The sequence below is a fragment of the Sitodiplosis mosellana genome, unplaced genomic scaffold, assembly GCF_009176505.1.
Source record: "Sitodiplosis mosellana isolate CC-2019 unplaced genomic scaffold, AAFC_SMos_1.0 Smas_scaffold_30, whole genome shotgun sequence".
NCBI classification, from domain to species: Eukaryota; Metazoa; Arthropoda; class Insecta; order Diptera; family Cecidomyiidae; genus Sitodiplosis; species Sitodiplosis mosellana.
Genome location: NW_022595272.1, coordinates 1,195,779 through 1,214,199, shown reverse-complemented (window position 1 = coordinate 1,214,199; position 18,421 = coordinate 1,195,779). Strand labels below are relative to the sequence as shown.

The 18,421-nt window shown below is 36.2% G+C and overlaps 3 protein-coding genes across 3 annotated transcripts; 1 reads left to right on the top strand and 2 right to left on the bottom strand.

Moving 5' to 3' along the window:
* The first annotated feature begins 49 nt into the window (after nt 1-49).
* LOC129569228 (probable methylthioribulose-1-phosphate dehydratase) lies at nt 50-3,324 on the top strand. Its single transcript, XM_055447884.1, has 6 exons — nt 50-509; nt 845-939; nt 2,226-2,339; nt 2,399-2,552; nt 2,646-2,848; nt 2,985-3,324. Exons 1-6 carry the CDS (start codon nt 483-485, stop codon nt 3,100-3,102), a joined length of 711 nt encoding a protein of 236 aa, XP_055303859.1. The 5' UTR covers nt 50-482; the 3' UTR covers nt 3,103-3,324.
* Nucleotides 3,325-3,362: 38 nt separating this feature from the next.
* On the bottom strand, nt 3,363-16,869 carry LOC129569291 (dynein axonemal heavy chain 12). The gene is made up of 21 exons (XM_055448023.1): nt 16,729-16,869; nt 15,205-16,665; nt 14,711-15,120; nt 14,461-14,641; nt 14,230-14,395; nt 13,944-14,170; nt 13,580-13,834; nt 12,260-13,518; nt 11,991-12,172; nt 11,506-11,922; nt 10,997-11,301; nt 10,777-10,923; nt 10,470-10,712; nt 10,141-10,377; nt 7,777-10,057; nt 7,607-7,681; nt 5,273-7,543; nt 4,302-5,189; nt 3,917-4,226; nt 3,684-3,819; nt 3,363-3,619 (listed from the first exon to the last, which is right to left on the bottom strand). The coding sequence occupies exons 1-21, from the start codon at nt 16,867-16,869 to the stop codon at nt 3,434-3,436; spliced, it is 11,778 nt and encodes a 3,925-aa protein (XP_055303998.1). The 3' UTR covers nt 3,363-3,433.
* A 342-nt stretch (nt 16,870-17,211) lies between these two features.
* Nucleotides 17,212-18,202, bottom strand: LOC129569232 (uncharacterized). The gene is made up of 3 exons (XM_055447888.1): nt 18,047-18,202; nt 17,767-17,934; nt 17,212-17,709 (listed from the first exon to the last, which is right to left on the bottom strand). The coding sequence occupies exons 1-3, from the start codon at nt 18,114-18,116 to the stop codon at nt 17,501-17,503; spliced, it is 447 nt and encodes a 148-aa protein (XP_055303863.1). The 5' UTR covers nt 18,117-18,202; the 3' UTR covers nt 17,212-17,500.
* Between the last annotated feature and the right edge of the window lie 219 nt (nt 18,203-18,421).

The window sequence follows — 18,421 nt, the reverse complement described above, 5'->3', positions numbered from 1 at the left end:
GTTTGACAGTTGAACACTCTGCCCGTAGTTTGTTTTTGTATTTATGTGTTTGTTTTGAAAGAAATGAATCGCCGAGTCGGCAAATTTTCGGTTCTCGTTTATATGTAGAGAAAATTTGAATTTGGTTAATTTTTCGACGTCACACGTTTTGACAGAAAGAAATTTCATCTTTTTGTAAGATAAATATTCCTTCATCAGCTAGATAAGGGTAGTGAAACAAAAAAACAGGACTCTTCACCACATGCCCATCAATTTGTTTGGAAAATTGTAAGGTGGAAAATATTCAGCAGCAGCGTAGATAAGTCAAAGTATATATTCAGTCAACGGTAGCTTGTATGCAATACATGAACTACAATTAAAATTGCATGACTCTTATCGACCACTTTGTGTACGGCTGATAGCGAAGTGATAACGAAATTCAGCAACGTCTCATCAGTCTTTGCCCACTATTTGATCAGTTCAGAACGAATTGTGTTTCAATCATGTCGATTTATCAGGATTTATCTGAGGTGTGCACTCTTTTGTTTTCTATAAAAAATATAAGAACAATAAAATGAGCTCTTTCTTAGGAAAATTTTAATTTAAAATTTATATAAACTTTTTTTTCCATAAAAGAATTTGCAAAGAATTTTTCATGAACAAAATAGAAATTTTGAAAATATTTTCAGTTCAAATTAACTATTTGAAAAGTTAATATTTTTGAATAATAATCAGAGTTCAAATAAATAGATGAATACTCAAATCAAGGCAACTAAATAATATCGGTTAAAGTTCAGAAATCATCATTTTACTATAACTGCACCGTTGCATTCGATCTGAATTAACACTTTATGCTTTTACTTAGGAACATCCAAGGAAGTTGATACCCGAGCTATGCAAACAATTTTATAATCTGGGATGGGTTACTGGGACAGGAGGCGGCATTTCCATCAAACTTGAGTAAGTCAAATATTTCTTTTTTGAAACTACCGTCGACCGCTGTACTATTTGTCTTTTTTCTTTGACTTTATCAATGCGTCAGTTTAAAATAAGCGTCCACTATGAAAGTAAAAGTTGTGCAAAAATTCTAGCATAGCGTCAAAGTGCTATGAATTTGAAAAAAAAGATGGATTTGTAATCTTCTTAACTTATCAGTTGTTGATAACGTTTTTTCGTTACATTCAAGTAATTGTATCGAACACAAAATTGAAATTCCTCGTGTGGAAATACTTCACATTTGTTTCGGCCAATAAAAACTCAATTATGCTTAAAACCGAAATCAATTCACATGAAATTCGAAATAAAACCATGGATGAAAAGTGACATTCATTTTCACTTCAAAATATCCCTGGTGTTTGCAGTGTTAGAATTGATTTGGTTAAAAATGACTGAATCGCAATTTTTACGTTATTTCGTTTCGTTTAAAAATCTGAAGGGAAACTGTTTTGCTTGGTGTATTGTAGACGAGTTTGATATACCAAAGATGTAATTAAAAAAGTTTGCCAACAATCCGTCCGGTGTACAGGCATCTCTCGGCGTTCCACATACATACACACACATACTACACGCTTTGTGTTCGCAATTATTTTCTGGGTTGAGTGTTCGGTTTTGCTTTGTTGTCACGACCATGAATGCATTGCAATTTTCCAAGTGCACTTATTTCACCACTCAAAACAGCGATACGATTAAATTTCCACCATGGCAAATTTATGATAAATTATTATGCTTTTTGGTCGCCTCTTGTTGCAACCACATTCTCGTGTGATGCTGCAGACTGATTGCTGTATTTGATTAGTGACAGCGCATTATTATTAAAACCTATCACACAACATTGAAACACTAATTAAATTTCACCATAAGCATTTTCACTGCGGTGTTGCAACCACAGTGTCAGCAACAGCGAAAATCGTAATTTTTTTTACTTCATTATTCGAATGATTTTGCCGCATTGCACTAAACAAGCTCACGACGCAACATGCATAGATTGGTTTTCCTGGAATGTCTTGTAGAATCTCTTATAAAGCAATAAAAATCTTTTATGGAGCAATAAACACTGGACCAATTAAATTCACCCAGATGTTCAAGCTACTTACACTTGACTTTGATTTTGTGCCCGAAAAATGTTGAAGACAAGAAACTTGGTCTCAAAATATACCTACATTGAAATTTCCATTATGTTTATCAAAGCGATTGTTTATGGATAATCCCAATAGCGCCTTAATTTTTATGCTTTCTTCTGCTTGCAGTGATGAAATCTACATAGCTCCTTCGGGCGTTCAGAAAGAGCGGATTTTACCAGAAGATCTCTTTATCCAAAATATTGAAGGTGATGACATTCAAGTGCCGCCCGAATATAAAAAGTGTGTATTGGATTTTGTACTTAGAACACATGATTCCATTAAATCGCTTTTATTTTTAGATTGAAGAAGAGTCAATGTACTCCATTGTTCATGTTGCCATATCGTCAGCGACGTGCCGGAGCAGTCATTCACACACACTCACCAAACGCTGTGATGGCAACACTCCTGTGGCCGGGCAAAGAATTTCGTTGCACTTATTTGGAAATGATCAAGGTAGGAAAAAAAAAATTACTGGACATATACTTGAATCTCGCACCGCAATGAAATTGTTAATTTCTGATAATTTTAATTTTCATTTCCAATAAGGGTATTTATGATCACAAACTGGGCCGCTATTTACGTTATGACGAAGAGCTAGTTGTGCCAATCATCGAAAATACTCCATTCGAAAAGGATCTCGAGAACCGTATGAACGAAACAATGAAAGAATATCCGGGATCGACTGCAATCTTAGTTCGTCGGCACGGCATATATGTCTGGGGAGAGACATGGCAGAAAGCCAAAACACAGTGAGTATAAATTTTGTTGACAAATTAGCCAATGTCACATAAATAAAAAAGTATTAACATTTAAAATTGAACACAATGACAATTTCATAAGAAATTTTCCACACTTGCTAAATGTATTCCCATATTTTCGTTTTAGGTGCGAGTGCTATGATTACCTTTTCGGTATAGCTGTGGAAATGCATAAATTTGGACTTGACCCGAATGCTCCACCAACTCAAACTAAAAAAACTGATAAAAAAGTGGGCAAACAATGAACGAAAAATGTTTAATACGCAATATCATTGAGCATGAGCTTTTGTTTTGATAGTTTGAAATCATTATGATATAAAGTGGGAAAAATACACATATGTGTGTGCACACTGCACAGGCACATGAATCGTTTCAATAAAAAAAAAAACATGTGTTGAAAATTCGTTCACTATGTATGAGGCACTTCTATCTATATGAAAATAAAAAAATACATGAAAAATATTAAATATTCATAATTTCATTTATTAATTAATTGGTCGTCATTAGTAAATACGTAGGGCATATTCAATTAAGAAAGTGATGAAAGAGAAAAAACTATGACACGCCTTAAACTATTCAATTGTCATTATGGAAGCCAAGCGCGACGCCTCGTTTAATCCAGTGTGTTGAATCCACATTATCTTTCACTGGCAACCAAATTCTCGTAACTAATGAACCATTCTTTACGATTCCTCGTTTCAGTGTGTAATACACGGGACATTCATAGCGATGGCCAGCTACGAACTTTTTCATTTCCATAGGCTGAAAAAATTATAAGCACACATTATTATCCATGTCCATAGGTTATTTTATTCAATTGCCATACCCTGAGATGAATCATAGGAAATGATTCAATTGGATTATGAAACATTTGTTCATCTATGAAGCATCCATTCCAATGGGCAGCTTCTAAATAAAGACCGTAGACGGATACACCGTCGTCTTCTGGAACGTCAGTACACCTTCATGGGCATTAGATTCAAGACAATATACATTATTCAATGGATCATTCAAGCAATGTGAATATAAGTGTAGGGTAACAGTTGCAATCCAATGTACCTATCTTCATTCAAAACAGTGAAATCAATTGTAACTTCTTCCAATGACACATCATGCTTTCGAGCGAAATCCAATTTGATAGCCGTTAAAAAGCTACGCGGCCAGAAAAATGCTGATAGCCAATATGTCTTGGGCGTTTTATCAGCCGCCCACCAGTTTTGAATCCATTTGAATCGGTCGCAAAAGTCATTGAGATAGGATGCAAAGCATTTGTCGCTTGGATACGAGATGTTTTTCCATTGATCGGGAATACGATTTGCTGAAATACTCTCGAAGACACTTTTCAATTGTGGAGTCATTGTAATAGTTCCTGCAGGAACATGTAAAAATAAAAATTCGTGGTAAAAAACTAGTAAATCTGCAACCAACTTCAATATTTTCTCACCCTGAAGTGCTCGCTGCAAATCGTAACATGTTTTACGGATTATTTTAAGCAATTGGTTGAACATTTTTATTTCGGATGCTAAAACAGTATTCATTGAACTTTTGTATGAGAATCGAAAATTGCTTAACTGATCTCTATCGACTGGTTTGGGTAATTTTTCATTAATTTCGTTCAATCTGTCTAAGATTGTCGTCGCTTCCAATGATGTTTCGTTTTTAACAGCCATCGCAATAGTCATAGAAGACAACAAAGCGTTGGAGTTGTTCAAGTGGAATATGAAATCGGAATTCGCGTGAAGACCGTATACTTCACAATTGGATTTCTCAGGAATCGATTCTTCGATGAATTTTACAACCAGACGTCGTTCATATCGCAATGGCAATGTGTGGGCATCAAGTGAGCTTATTTTGTATGGCGGGCCTTCAAGAACATTCTCGTTGAAAATTTCACACAAAATCGTGTTTAATAAGCGTTTATCAAACTCATCAACAAGTCGACCACCGTAAAAACACTGGCTAATTATGTATTGCAGTGTTTTAAATGGCGTTGCATTTCGATCACACAGAAATATTTGTAATTGTTTTATCGATTGAGCAAAATCACTAACACTGAAATCATATGCAATATTCCAACCGACGCTTCCATATTTCTTTCGTTCATGTACAACCACATCGAAAAAGGTGAGCAAGTAAAGCATTTGCTTGAAGAGTTTATCTTGTTTTGGGCAACTGTCGTAGAAATTACTATTCAATAAGCCTGTTTGATAGGAGTTCAAGAGATTTGCTTTGAGACCTTTCGGTGTTTCGTAGGTCATTTTTATACTGTTTTGGATTAAATTCAGCGGAAATGTTGTAGTTGGCTCACTGGTCATCCACAAGCGGAATGAAGCTAAAAAGGAGGAAAAAAAAACCCAGTTAGTATCTGAATTTAGATGTAATCAAAATTCAGAATCACTTTTTTTTTCTACTTACGTGTAGTATTATAAAAATTCATGTTCTTCAAAATATTTTCCAGTTTTGCTAGCCATTCAGTGTTTAAGTGGCAATTTTGAATGCAAATCCATGACCCCTGTTTTTGTGCTTTGACCAGTGCATTTTCAATGAAATCACCTTGATCAGCTCCAAGTGATATCATTTGCATCGATTGTGAATAGCCCAAGCGTTCAGCAAACATCCAAAGCGTATCGATTGGATCAGTCCCGGGCGAAAGGATAAAAATCAACGGTGTGAGAATATTCGATTCTTCGAAGGATTTGTGAATATCGAATTGTGGTGGATTCACGAATTGTGTACCGATTTCCGTAGCTATGAATTCAGTCACGGCATTTGTAACGAACTCAGGGTGGAAAATTTTTGTTATCATTAGTTTTTCGTACGATGTGAACCCATCGACTAAATTCGATGGTAGTTTGTCATCATTTCCATCGAAATACATTTTCCATTGGTTGATATTTTTCTGGATTGACACAAGAACATCTTCTCTTTTAGTTACATCACTTATTTTATGTAAATCCTTCCACATTTTCTCGGTCATCCAGTCTGCGTGTGGCTTTTCAAGCAGCGGGCCAACAAAATTGTTTTCACCCGTAACAAAGAAGTGTACTTGCTCCTTTTTCAGCTGTCCATTCGTGATAAGAACTTTTGTTGTGAAAATCCATGAGAACAAAAGCTTATCCACATCAAAAATCGATCGGCAAATGGTATTGTAGAAATTTTTGGTGATGGATTTTATCAGAAAATCGATTCGACGTTGCAGATCTCTCGATCGATTTGCTTTTTCTATGGAGAAGTTGTACAGAATTAGATACCAATTCAAAGAGAATTGATACATTGGATTGATGAATCGCAATCGATCCAAACAACAGTAGAGAATGGCTGAATATGAAGCGACTTTTCGATAACTCTCACGAAATGCTTCAATTTTTCGTTCAGCCTCAACATAAATCGATTGTTTGCCAATGACTTCGATGTAAAGATGTTTCGAAGCATCCATTCTCTTTATTGCCGTTTCATCCTCAAGAATATCATTTTCGCTTTCGGCAATGACGGATAAAATTTCATTTTCATGTTCGATTAATTTCGCTTTATCTTGGAGTTTATTATGCAACAGGTCATCACGTTCTTCGCGCAAATACGGATTCTCTTTTAGTACCAAAATGTCCAATAGATTCTCTTCCAAACCACTTGATACGAAAATGAAATTGATTATGTTCAGTTTTCCGCTGTATTCACCGATAAATGTAATGTTTGTCGCATTTGATGTTAAATACAAACGAAAACTATTAGCAATCTCAATACTTGTTTGGGAATTTAGTTGAATGGTGTTTTCCCGTTTGGATATTCGATAATTAAAAATTGGTTCTAGGCAAATGTTCAACGGCTCCACAACGTCTTCAATCAAAATAGGGTGACCGTCTCGCATGCAATCCAATAGCGCACTGAAATACGATGGATCCGATTGTTTCACAACTTTTAGTTGATTTCCACTTTCCATGTGTTTGATCCATTTGTTGGCTTGCTGTTGAGGGTCAAAGAACAAACATTGTCGACAAGAGTTTGTCATTAGAATGCCGTTTTCAATGGAAACTTCATCCGCAGCCAATCCGAACATAAGCCAATCTTGAATCTCCACTTGGTATCCCAAGCATGATCTCAAACTAAACTTTTCCGAACAAGGAATTCCGTTGGTTTTGCAAAATTCATGCCATTTTATGATGCAGCGCTTACGATAGTGCTCTGGCAATACACCGAGGTAGGCAATTATTCCACACGAAATTAAAACATCGCCAGGAAGGTGATCTAGAGAATTTTGTAGAAGAGCGGCCTTCTCCGTCCATCTGGTTTTCTCTTGGCCCAAACTACCGATTAACGCTTCGGCTCGTTGAAGCTTTTGTTCACACATAGCCACCTCACGTTCGGTACGCTCTTTCTCCGCGTTGGTTCTTTCCAATTCAGCATTCAATCCGGACACTTTTTCCTCCAGTTCTGCTGCAAGAGCACGTTTTTCTGCTAAAAATTTACGCGTCTCTTTCAAGTTCTCTTTGGCATTCATTAATTTGAGTTTCTTTGGCAAAACAACCGTATTGACTGATTCAAAATTTTCGATGGCTTTTATCCACTTACACAGTCCTTCAGCGGCACTAGACGCTTTTGCAACAATATGCGGCTGAAAATCCTTGTGTGGAATGAAATCTTTGCGAATTTTTTTCATTATGTCCGAACTGATGTCGTCTTTGTCATAGTCTAAATTGAGCAAATGTAAAAAATTATGTGGAAAAATTGAAAGAAAAGTTCAATCGGTTATACCTTTTAACGATTGAAGAAATCCCATATCACCAAGTATTCTTTTACTTGGACCCCAGTAGTCGACTATCTTTTTGCCTGAAAGGAACATTCATTTCACAAATAGTATATTTTCTTAAGCTTTCATTCAATTGAACCTTTTTAGAAAATATTTCAATTCAAAAACATCTTACCACTAGCCGCATCGTTAATTCGATCCGGAGGCACTCCTTTCATAACACAAACCGCCGCCATAACAAGTTTAATTGCGGAAGGTGGATTTTTCATCGATTTCACCAAAGTAATATCGGCTGGTTTCAATGTATTCAGCGCTTGAAGAGCATCTTCAAGAACAGGAACTGCTTGTGCCAAATCTTTTGAACATTCATCCTCCATAGCTGCCGCCGCTGAAGCCTGTTCATTCGCCACCAATTCATCTCTCTTAACTTGTTCGGTGGCGACGCTCGCTTCAATTGTTTTTAGTTCAATTTCAGTTGTCATTTGTATGCAGTCCATTGCCATGGCTCGAAGTTTCGGTTCCAGTTCATTTAGTTCGGTTTGCATATTCTCTACAGCTTTTTCTGCTTGCAGCAATGTGTTCAAGCCACTTTCATATCTCAATTTGGCCGTGGTGATCTCAGTTTGTTTTTTGACAAACAATTGTTCGAAGCACCTCACCAATTCCAAGTATGACGCTGATGAAACATAAAAACTATTGTCTGATTCCATTCGATACGATTTTACTGCATCTTGGGCCGTTGTGTGAAAATGCAAGCATGCACTGGTGATGGAATCGGTCAATTCTTCGGCTAAGTCGAGATTTGACAGGAATTTCGAAGCGATCATTTCTAGAGCACCTTCTGGCCATGCATCAAATAAATCGATTGTGCAGCAGTTTATCAACGAAGGATAGACGCGGATGTAATTTCCAAGTTTCGATCCAACTGAGTTGAAACTAATGATGATATGAAGATTTTGTCGGCAACGGTTAACAAAGAATGAGAACACCTCATCGGCACTTATATCAATGTTCCGATTTCCTCCTTGTGCAACTAGTCGAACCATTTCGAGTAGTTCTTGTTTCTCATCAATCGGCCATAGATTTGGCACATCTCCAGCGTTCAGCAAATAGTCAACGTCAATCAGAAATGCATCGTTCAATTGGCTTTCCGATAAAAATAAGCAAGTCTGTTGACCCATTCCACCGGCTGATTTCAATGCAGATTTTATATCCTCTCTCCATGCCTTGATACTGTAGTCTTGCACTATGTTCAGCTCGAAGAGCTTTTGTTTGCAAATAATCGATGCCAAACGAATCAAAGATCGTCGACCCGAATCAATTATTCCAATTATTAAGCCATTTCCACCAGGCATCGAAATTATTCGGCAAATTCTATTTAAATGCTCCAACGCATAAGTGAATAGAATCACATTTAATTCACATTTTTCAGTTTCGTTGTATTCATTCATCGCCACATTTGCCACCATTATCAGCTTGTCAAAACTCGTAATTTCTTCATACTTTCGGTTCGAAACGTCCGTCTCCGTGTCCAAATAAGAACCGAAAGAGAGTTTTTTTATGCTGTCAATCGTTACGATGCCACTTTCATTGGTGTAAGATTCGAAAATTATTTCCATATTATCCTTAAACGTGCCACTCGTATCGTTGATCTGCTCAGAAAGGATTGAAAAAATCCAATCTTTTTCAGTGGAATCGATGAGACGGTCATGGAAAACGCGCATGGCTTCATGAAACCATATCTTTGCAAACATCTTCTTATTTTCTACCGATTCTTTTCTCAACAGTGAACAGCCACTGCAAACGCGAAGAATGTCTCTCATATCGAAACGATAGTGCGGTTTGGATGGTGTTGGTTTTAGCTTTTCAACAATGGCCGCGTATACATGCATTGTTGCAGCTACAATCTGATTTCCACTTCCTATGACATCGGCAGCATGACCTCCTCTTTTGAAGCCATTCATTAGAATGCCGCTAGCTATTCGTGAATGAGTCTCTTCGGTGAATTCATTGACCGAAAAGCAGTTGAAATGATTCAAAAACCGTACATTAACATCACGACAGCGTCCACCTGGTACACCACACGCTGCCAACACCAAAATGTTATTTAGGAATATTTTTGAAGTGGTCTTCAAATCGTAAACATATCCATAATCGAAAATTTGCCTGAGCAGCTCAGTCGATGAATTTGAAGCGATGTTTTCACCTTCAGGAATGTTCAAGTTATCGATAAACACGGCACAAGTCATACCCTCTGGTGGACCATACACACCACGTTTTAATTTAATCAATTTGCTCAGAAGTTCCTCATGGACGTCACTCGATTTCGTGCGTTTATTGAAGGTGATGAGGCCGGGAGAAACCTTTTTTACGTCAACTTTACTCCGCAACATATTTTGCATCATATACGTTTTCCCAGTGGCCGATGGACCCACCAGTATCACATGCTTCCCGTACTGAAATATAAGTTACTCATTATGTATTTCCATTTTCTTTTGAACGAAATGTGTTCTGTTCATCGGTTCAATTTTAAATTCACCTTTACGTGCATCTCGGTCAAATAAGAATATCGAGCCGAATCAACTGTAGCCACATGAACACCGTATTGATTGACTTCGGGCTCTTGACGTCGTACTAGATCTGCCCACAATTTCCACGATCCCTTCTGTTTGAACACATAATAATAGTCATTCACACAGCCCTCGAGCGGCACAGAAATATCAATTCGACTTTTTATATTTGCCGGTGGAGCATATTCATCGTGACTACACCAAATCTTCAAAAGAGATTCCAACACAAATCAAACGTAATCAACAAAATTGAAGATCATTCATTGTTATTTTTCATGTTTTTTTATAAGTCACTCACTTTCTTATGAAACTGATCAAACTTTTTTCGAGATTCATCATTTAAAATCCCTCCAATGCCCCATGCAATGCCGAACATTGTCGCTGCTTGAATCCAAGTCACAAGAAATTTTTGATAGTCATCTGCATTGATTTCGATAGCATCATCGATGACCATTTGGATAATGCTGAATGTTGTATTGATCAAATTGTATTTCAAAGGATCAAGCACATTCCCTCCATATTTTTCTATGTAATTTAATACCTGCAAATTCAATGAGCCCAAAAAATCAACCAACTTTATTTTGAATTTTAATTTTTGTATTTACCAATGGCAAAATCCAATCAAGAATATCAGACAAGAACGTCCTACATTCAGTTATCCACTTGTGACTGCAGCAATTCATCCAGCATTTTGCCAACGTTTTCCATTCCAATGTATCCGGTTCAAAGTACACTATACCAAGACGTGAAATCTGAATAGAATGATGCGTTAATGTTTAACAGACGTGATTGGTAAAGCCACTGAAATTCTAAGCTCACTCATACCGTTGATGGAGATGCAAAGCTCAAGCTTTCTACTTCAAATATAATTAGTGTGTTCTCCGTTAAATTCAATACTTCACCCGAACTGAGACATAACTTTCGATTGTCGTCGAGTACCGTGTTCAAATTCTCTATCCATTCCGAGTAAACTGGGCCGTCAAAAACGATCCATTTGTATGAATTTTTCGCTTTTTCATCAGAAAAGCGACGAATTATTGATGAGATCACACCATCTGTCCAATCCATATTGATTGGATCATATTCGCCGTATAAGTGTTTCAGCTCAATCGCATTTGGATTCACGAATTCTGTCGAATATTTGAGTAGAAAGTGGTGTTTAAAATTCATAAATCAGATATCAATATAATTGCAATGAATTCACAAATGTAATCTAATTATTGAGGTAAATTTGATCGAGTTACCATCAACGCAATCATCAATAGTCATACTACAAATTCTTTAGAGTTGCAAAAGTATACAATCGCACATCCGATCATTTCTTTTATACTCACCAAGATCCATGTCGTTGTTCTCTAGTTGGTTCTTCGACTTTATGACATCGATCAATGTTCGCAATACGAATGATTTTCCAGTGTATGGATTACCGATAAGCATGATACCCTGTCTATAACCGCTCATTTCGTAAGATTCAACAAGCTTACTGTACAACGATTCGACTGGCTGATAATCTTTCTCATTGCATCTTCGTTCATATGCTTCTCGTAGCCATTCGTAGTTCTTCTCTTTAGGATTGGCATTCGGAAACAAATCATTGATAATACTTTTGAAGAGTGGTATATCTTGTGGATTAATTTTGGGAAGATTTACATCTAACAATGATTGATAGATATTATTTTCTTCCGTTTCATTGATTTGCGTTAACAGTCGATTGGCAGAGACGCGGAGTGATATTTTCAACCCTCGAAGACCTAAAACGAATGATCAACACTTTTTTTCAAAGGAATCTTAGTTTAAAAATGAAATTCTTTGCTTCTACCAAAATCATAATGAACTTCAGGTGGCAAAATCTCCGAGCATATTCTATAGAGTTTTACTATTTTTCTAGCGATTGATTTGGCGTTTTTAAAACCATTTGCATACAAAGAAATTTCTGCAATTTGATAGGTATCTGGTTGCATCATGGTGACCGGCCGAAAAAGTGTTTTCAAATTATTTGGTCTGAAAAAAAATAACGCATTTATCAATTGAGAGTTATACGAAGCCATAGAGTTATTCTCAACCGCCCAATTATGTAGTTGGTCTTACATTTTCGAGCGAGTTGCATCCAATGGGTTTGACATGATGCATATGTTGCACTGTGGATTAAGTTTCAATTCCACCCCGTCCAGCTTAAATTTTGGCAGTTGTTTCCTTAATGCCATTTGTATGGAACGCATTTGTTGTGATACAACCGAAATTGTCGTCACTGCAATACGGTTAAAGTCTTCAAGACATATCCATGCTCCGCTTGTAGCGATCCCTTTTAAAAATCTTGAAATTGATCGATAATCTAAATCAGGTGTACAGTCAAACACTTTCAATTGAATAGCCAATGCCTTTGCCAAGTCTTTGATTGTTTCAGATTTGCCTGTAGCGGTTGGTCCTTCAATCGAAGCATTCAATTGATGTTGAAATGCCAATAGAATTGTTCTGTAACAGCGTTCTGTGAGCGGTGTCATTACGACCCGTTGAAAATTCCCTAAATATTCGTAGCCATAAGAAATTGTTGCATTCAAAATCTTCATCACGACTTTTTTTTCAATCCAATAATATCTCAATTGGGCAATCCATTCGAAATCGTCTATATCACTGTTCTTGTTCGATATCAGTTTGCTGGTGATATCTCGCCTCGAAATATCTTGTATGCACAACGATTTCAAGGTGATTCGATTCAAATTGGTGATTTCTGGCGATCGGATTGCTTCGGTTATTTCGTCTAAATTGGAATTGATTTCCGCATGAACGCTGTTCAAAAGATCCCGATTTTGTTGCAGAAGAGATGTGTGAATGTCACTGGTCCAAAAAATACTTGCTATAACCAAAACTATCATTTGCGACCAATTTAACGCCCAGTCCAGTCTTTCTGATGTCACATAATCCGCATATCCATTGATAACTTCATTTCGAACAGCCAAATACATTTCGTTCTCTACACTATGCAACCACTTTTCGACACTGCCTCCAGTTTCTGAGATTAAGATACGATTCGCAAAGGCAACACTCTCGTTCATTGAACTTATCATTGCATCGATATTCCCAGACTCATCCATTTGCAATTGATTAATTCCATTGAAACATTTGCACAAGAATGGCTGAATGTTTTGTGGATTTTTTGTCTCTGACAATATTTGAAGCATTTCATGGTTCGATAAAAAGAAGAATCTCGAAAAGTAAAGACGTTTACGCTCAAGGAATGCGTTGACTCCACTTTTGATTTCATCAAGCATTTCGTTTGCTGATTTCAAATCTTCCAATAGTTGCTCCGCCTCAGTCATTTTCATAACGATCGGTTCTTTTATGGACATCTAAAATGGTATTCAATTTTAAGGAAATGTTTGATCAATTTTACTGTTTTCTCTTCAATACCTCAATGTATTTGCAATAAATATCATTAACTCTTGAAAACAGGCGCTCTTCATTTGGCATTTCCACTGAAATATCCTTGGATGACAAAATCGGTAACAAATATAACCAGTTTGTTTGAACTTTCATCCATTCTTCGAAGATTTGAGAGACTCGAAGAAGTTTTTCATACCATTTCCGAACTTCATGTTCACAGGGCTTTACAAATGCTGATCCACGCATTGCTAGTGTTTTGATTATATGGTCATCGAGAAGCACCTAAGAGCAAAATAGTGTTACCGATTCAGAAAATGTATTTGTTTTGATTAATCATCAATTTGGATTTATTCGAAAAAAAAAGAATGAGAAAACATAATCAGTTCATCACCTGAATGTCTTCAATGTTTCCCAATACTTTGATATCCGTATCTTTGTACACTGTTATTGGAAATTCGATGGTTTCCCATTGCTTCAGCATATCTGCTAGATCCATTTGCAGTTTCAATTCTTTATTGGCTCCGATGCTAATGATTTCAAAACTCGTCAATAAATGGTCAATTCCATACTTGGTGATTTTTCTCAACGATGTCCCAGCATCGGGAGTTAAATCGAAACCTGTGGTATTTGTTAATGATCAAGTTGTTTCTTTGAAGAAAAGTTGTCATTTTTCTAACCTGCTATTTCTGACATTTCCACCCAATGCCGGTCTCTCAAGGCTGGATTACACATGATTTGAACAATACTGACGCCAATTTGAAAACCGTTAATCCATTCGATCATTTTGCTGCACAATCTCAACGGCACCGGGTGTTTCTCGGGATCAGGATCTTCGGTTTGACCCTGTTTACATTTATAATATAAAAAAGACTATGCTGCGATATTCATTTTCAAAAGAAATGGTTTACCCGAAATTTTAACACTGGATTTCCGAGCATATCAGCTTTTATTCGATTTCGGTAGTATTTTTGTGTGGCTTCAAACTCTTTGGTGTAGGTCTGCACGAGATTCTCAATGGTCACTCGATCAAGATACTCAAAAGGGCCATCCATCCAAATGTGGTAATACCGCAGCCATTCGATACAGAGTCTAAATTTTGATTTTAATTCTCGGTCAAAAAGAAAAAAAAAGTAATATCATTCAATTTTAAGCACTTACTTGATGAGCTGTGTGAATGGAGTCAAGAAATTTGTCAGTGATTCGACAATCGGATACTGTGAAACAGGCAGTTTAAACAATTTTTCCTCTTTATTTATCCACTTTATGTAGTCTTCAAAGCACTTGATTTGCTCGGTATAGTCTTCCAGTGTCGCAAAATAGTCATGCAATTTCTCTGTGTCGTACATATCATCGATAATGGCTAATTTCGGTATTAACTCATCAATGTTTTGCGTTAATTTTTTCGTCACGATGCTCAAATGCTCTTCGAATTGATTCTTGTAAATTTCGAACTGCGATGAATTTTGCTCGAAAATGTCTTGAATATTATGCAACCAATGAATGGTTTCGATTTGTAAATTGAAATGCTCTTCATCAAACTCTCTTAAATCGATCAATCGACCGCTGATCTGGAAACATTCGAAACATAAGAACAGAGCCATTGAAAATGTTGACAAAGATGAAAAACTCAAATGTGATAAAGTATAAGCTACCTGCATATTTTTCTGTATGTGTTCGCGAATTTCAGCAATTTTTTTATTCTTCATTTGCAACATGAATTCTCCGTTGGCCAATAAAGTTTCAGTGGATTTTGGTGCTTCAAGTGCACGCTTCTGAACATTCGAAAACCAATCGCAAATTCTCTGACAATCATTTTTGTGGTCTTCAGTGATTTTATCAATAATTTCATTGATATAATCTTGTGCAATCGTTCGTAAACCCACCAGCGCCTTACTCTGATTAATCATAGCATGATCGAATAGTTGATTTTGAACGGTTTTCTGCAGTTTTTCAATGAATTGCCGGAAAAAGGCGATTTTCCCAAAATAACTGTCAATGTGTTTTGGTTCACTTAAAAAATGGTCCAAATCCAAACGCGTTTCGTCACTAAATAAATCATAATATTCATTCGCCAGCGTATCAACATAATTCAAAACGGGTGCATATGCTTTTTCTAGTGCCACATCCAAGCGCTCCAATAGTTGATTGAATGTTATGTCTCCGATGTCGATTTTCAAATAGGTATCATTTGAATTTGTTATGAATGCGACACGATCGATTAACGGTTCAAGCGGCGGAAATTTCGTTGCTATGGCAGCAATGTTTTTGAATACTCGATGGAACGTATTTCGTAATTCTCTGAAACTTGGGTGCAATTCGATACGACCATTACTGCAGGTTGCATAGAATTTTATCGGTGGCATATTTGCACGAGTGTTTAGCACATCGAATATATGCTCGAACGTATTGATTTTAATTTCGGTTATTTGTCGATTTATCAGACCTTTGGCACAGTTCAACATCCGTGGCCACAAATGAGCGGCAAAAGTCCGCTTACGGTAATGTTTCAAAATGATTTGAACTATTTTCGGATACCATTCTTCACGCAGAAAAATTGAATTATTCTCTAAATCACGTTGGGCTGCAGTTTCAAATTCGATTAGTATGAGCCAGATGCAAATTCCACTTTTGGTTTTTTTGTAACCTCCGTAATTGTTTAGGACACTCGGAAAACTCTGATACGATGAATGCACTATGAATCGAATGAATTGAAATGGGATGAATAGTTTATCCTTCAACTGTTTTCGATATCGAAGGAACTTTCCGTAATGTTCTGTTCGTCCAGCATGTTTGAATTTGAACGAGTCACTCTTATCATCAGCCATTTCATTTCCGTTGAGCGGTTTCATGAAACGCCTAACATTAAACGCCTTAATCGTTTCTAAATAATGCTTTTCCACATCATTCATATAATTCTTAATCACATTCGAACACTTCAGTCGAAATCGGTTCTGCGTTGGATTAATGATTTTCTTCCGAATGCGCACCGGCATATCAGGTATTGGTGTGTTGGCAACTGCATTCCGTAGTTGGACTATATAATACACTTTTGGAAGTCGTTCAAAATTGGCATTGATTTCACGAAATGGATCAAACATAAATCTCTTACGATCCTAAAAACAAAACGAATTAACATGATTTTGATGACAGAAAAGTGGATTTTGTTCTATACTTACGACTTTTGTTCGACGCTTATGTTTCATTCGTTTGGATGTGTTTATCTTCAGTTTCATGAGAGGATTTTTCAAGAATGGATCATTATCGTATCGATCCAAGGGAAAATCGAACTTAAAAATATTTTTGAAGTGGTCAACCATTTTAATTTCAATCTAAAAACGCTCCTTTCAAAGTTCACACTGAAGTGTTTTGACGCCGACTATGAAGTAAACATAAACAAAAAACGGCGAATCAAAGCGTCATAGCAACGGTTTTTATCGGGTATCAACGTCATCAAATGAATAATGCTAACGAACATGTTGTTGGGATGGTATATATGGATGGTCATCAAATGTATATAATTTCCATTTAACATTTCGATTTCTTGAAGAATTTTTACATTTTCAATTTAATTAGTTGATGGATTCAGGATGGAGGAATTAGAGCATTTATTGCATGCAATCAATTTCATCCAGAATAGAAAGAAAACAATACATAAGAAGCCATTTATGAAAACAAATTATATGTTTTCGAATATATTTCAATCAATAGCGTACAAAAAATGATAAAAAAAATTGAAAAGATTAATCTCATGAAACTCATTTGAATTGTCATTTTGCATGTAAATTAATAGACAAATCTAATGACATACTCTGTAAAGAATTACATTTTATTTATAATCAGATGTGCGAAATGGTCATGTGTGTAATTCCTTTGCTTGGAACTGGCTGCATCAGAAATATATATATTTTTTGTATTGTTTTCGTTATAGTCGACAATATTTGAGTGCTGCTAATCATCAATAGTATTTTCACTTGCAACAGTTGTGTACTCATTTTCAAAATCCACGTTCATAGCACCACCGTTACATCCATCAGTTAAACAGCTCTTGCAAAATTGTGTCTTCACATATGAGGGTGTTGTTTCATTCATACAATCATTTTCCAATGCATTCACTGGTTCGAAGTGACACGATCGTGAAATCACAACCTTATCATTCACTGCAAGGCAATAGGGATTTTATGATAATGCTTAAAATTAAAAATAAATCGCCTTACCGAGCTGAATAATTTTTTTGCAAGCGCTTCTTTGGTTAGAATTTTGAGGGCAATCCACGTATATCCAACGTTTTTGCGCCGCAGTGATATTGCTTTCAACAAATGGATCTTTACAAAACTCAGACATTTTCCCACTTGACTGGCATCTCCAACATTTAATGGCAAATGCTTGAATATTTCATACGTTTTGTTATGGTTAAATTTCGCATTTGAATCCCAATCATGAAGAGTTAAAGATTTTTTTTGTATATAATTATATTGTCACATATATTCTACTTACCTTTATGGAATAAAACAACTAATGTCAAAACAACGGTTAGAGAAACAAATATAAACCTCTGCAGTGCCATTTTTTTAATGAACAAGAAATGTCACGAAACCAATTCATGTGTTTCAGCAGTATTTGACAAGACTGATGTTCATTTCAAGTCTAGCTTTCTTTTAAATAGCCAAATTTGCACAGTTCATTTCTTTAAAAAGATTATTTTCAACTTAAAAATAATGCCAAAATATCAAATTGTACATTGAGATGTGATGAACTTTCCAATCAGAATAACATTAATTTGTTTATCAATGATTTATAGATGCATTTTTTTTTTGCTTGTTATTAATAAGGTATGGTTGATGATATTTAGACGGTGGGCCATCTGAGGTC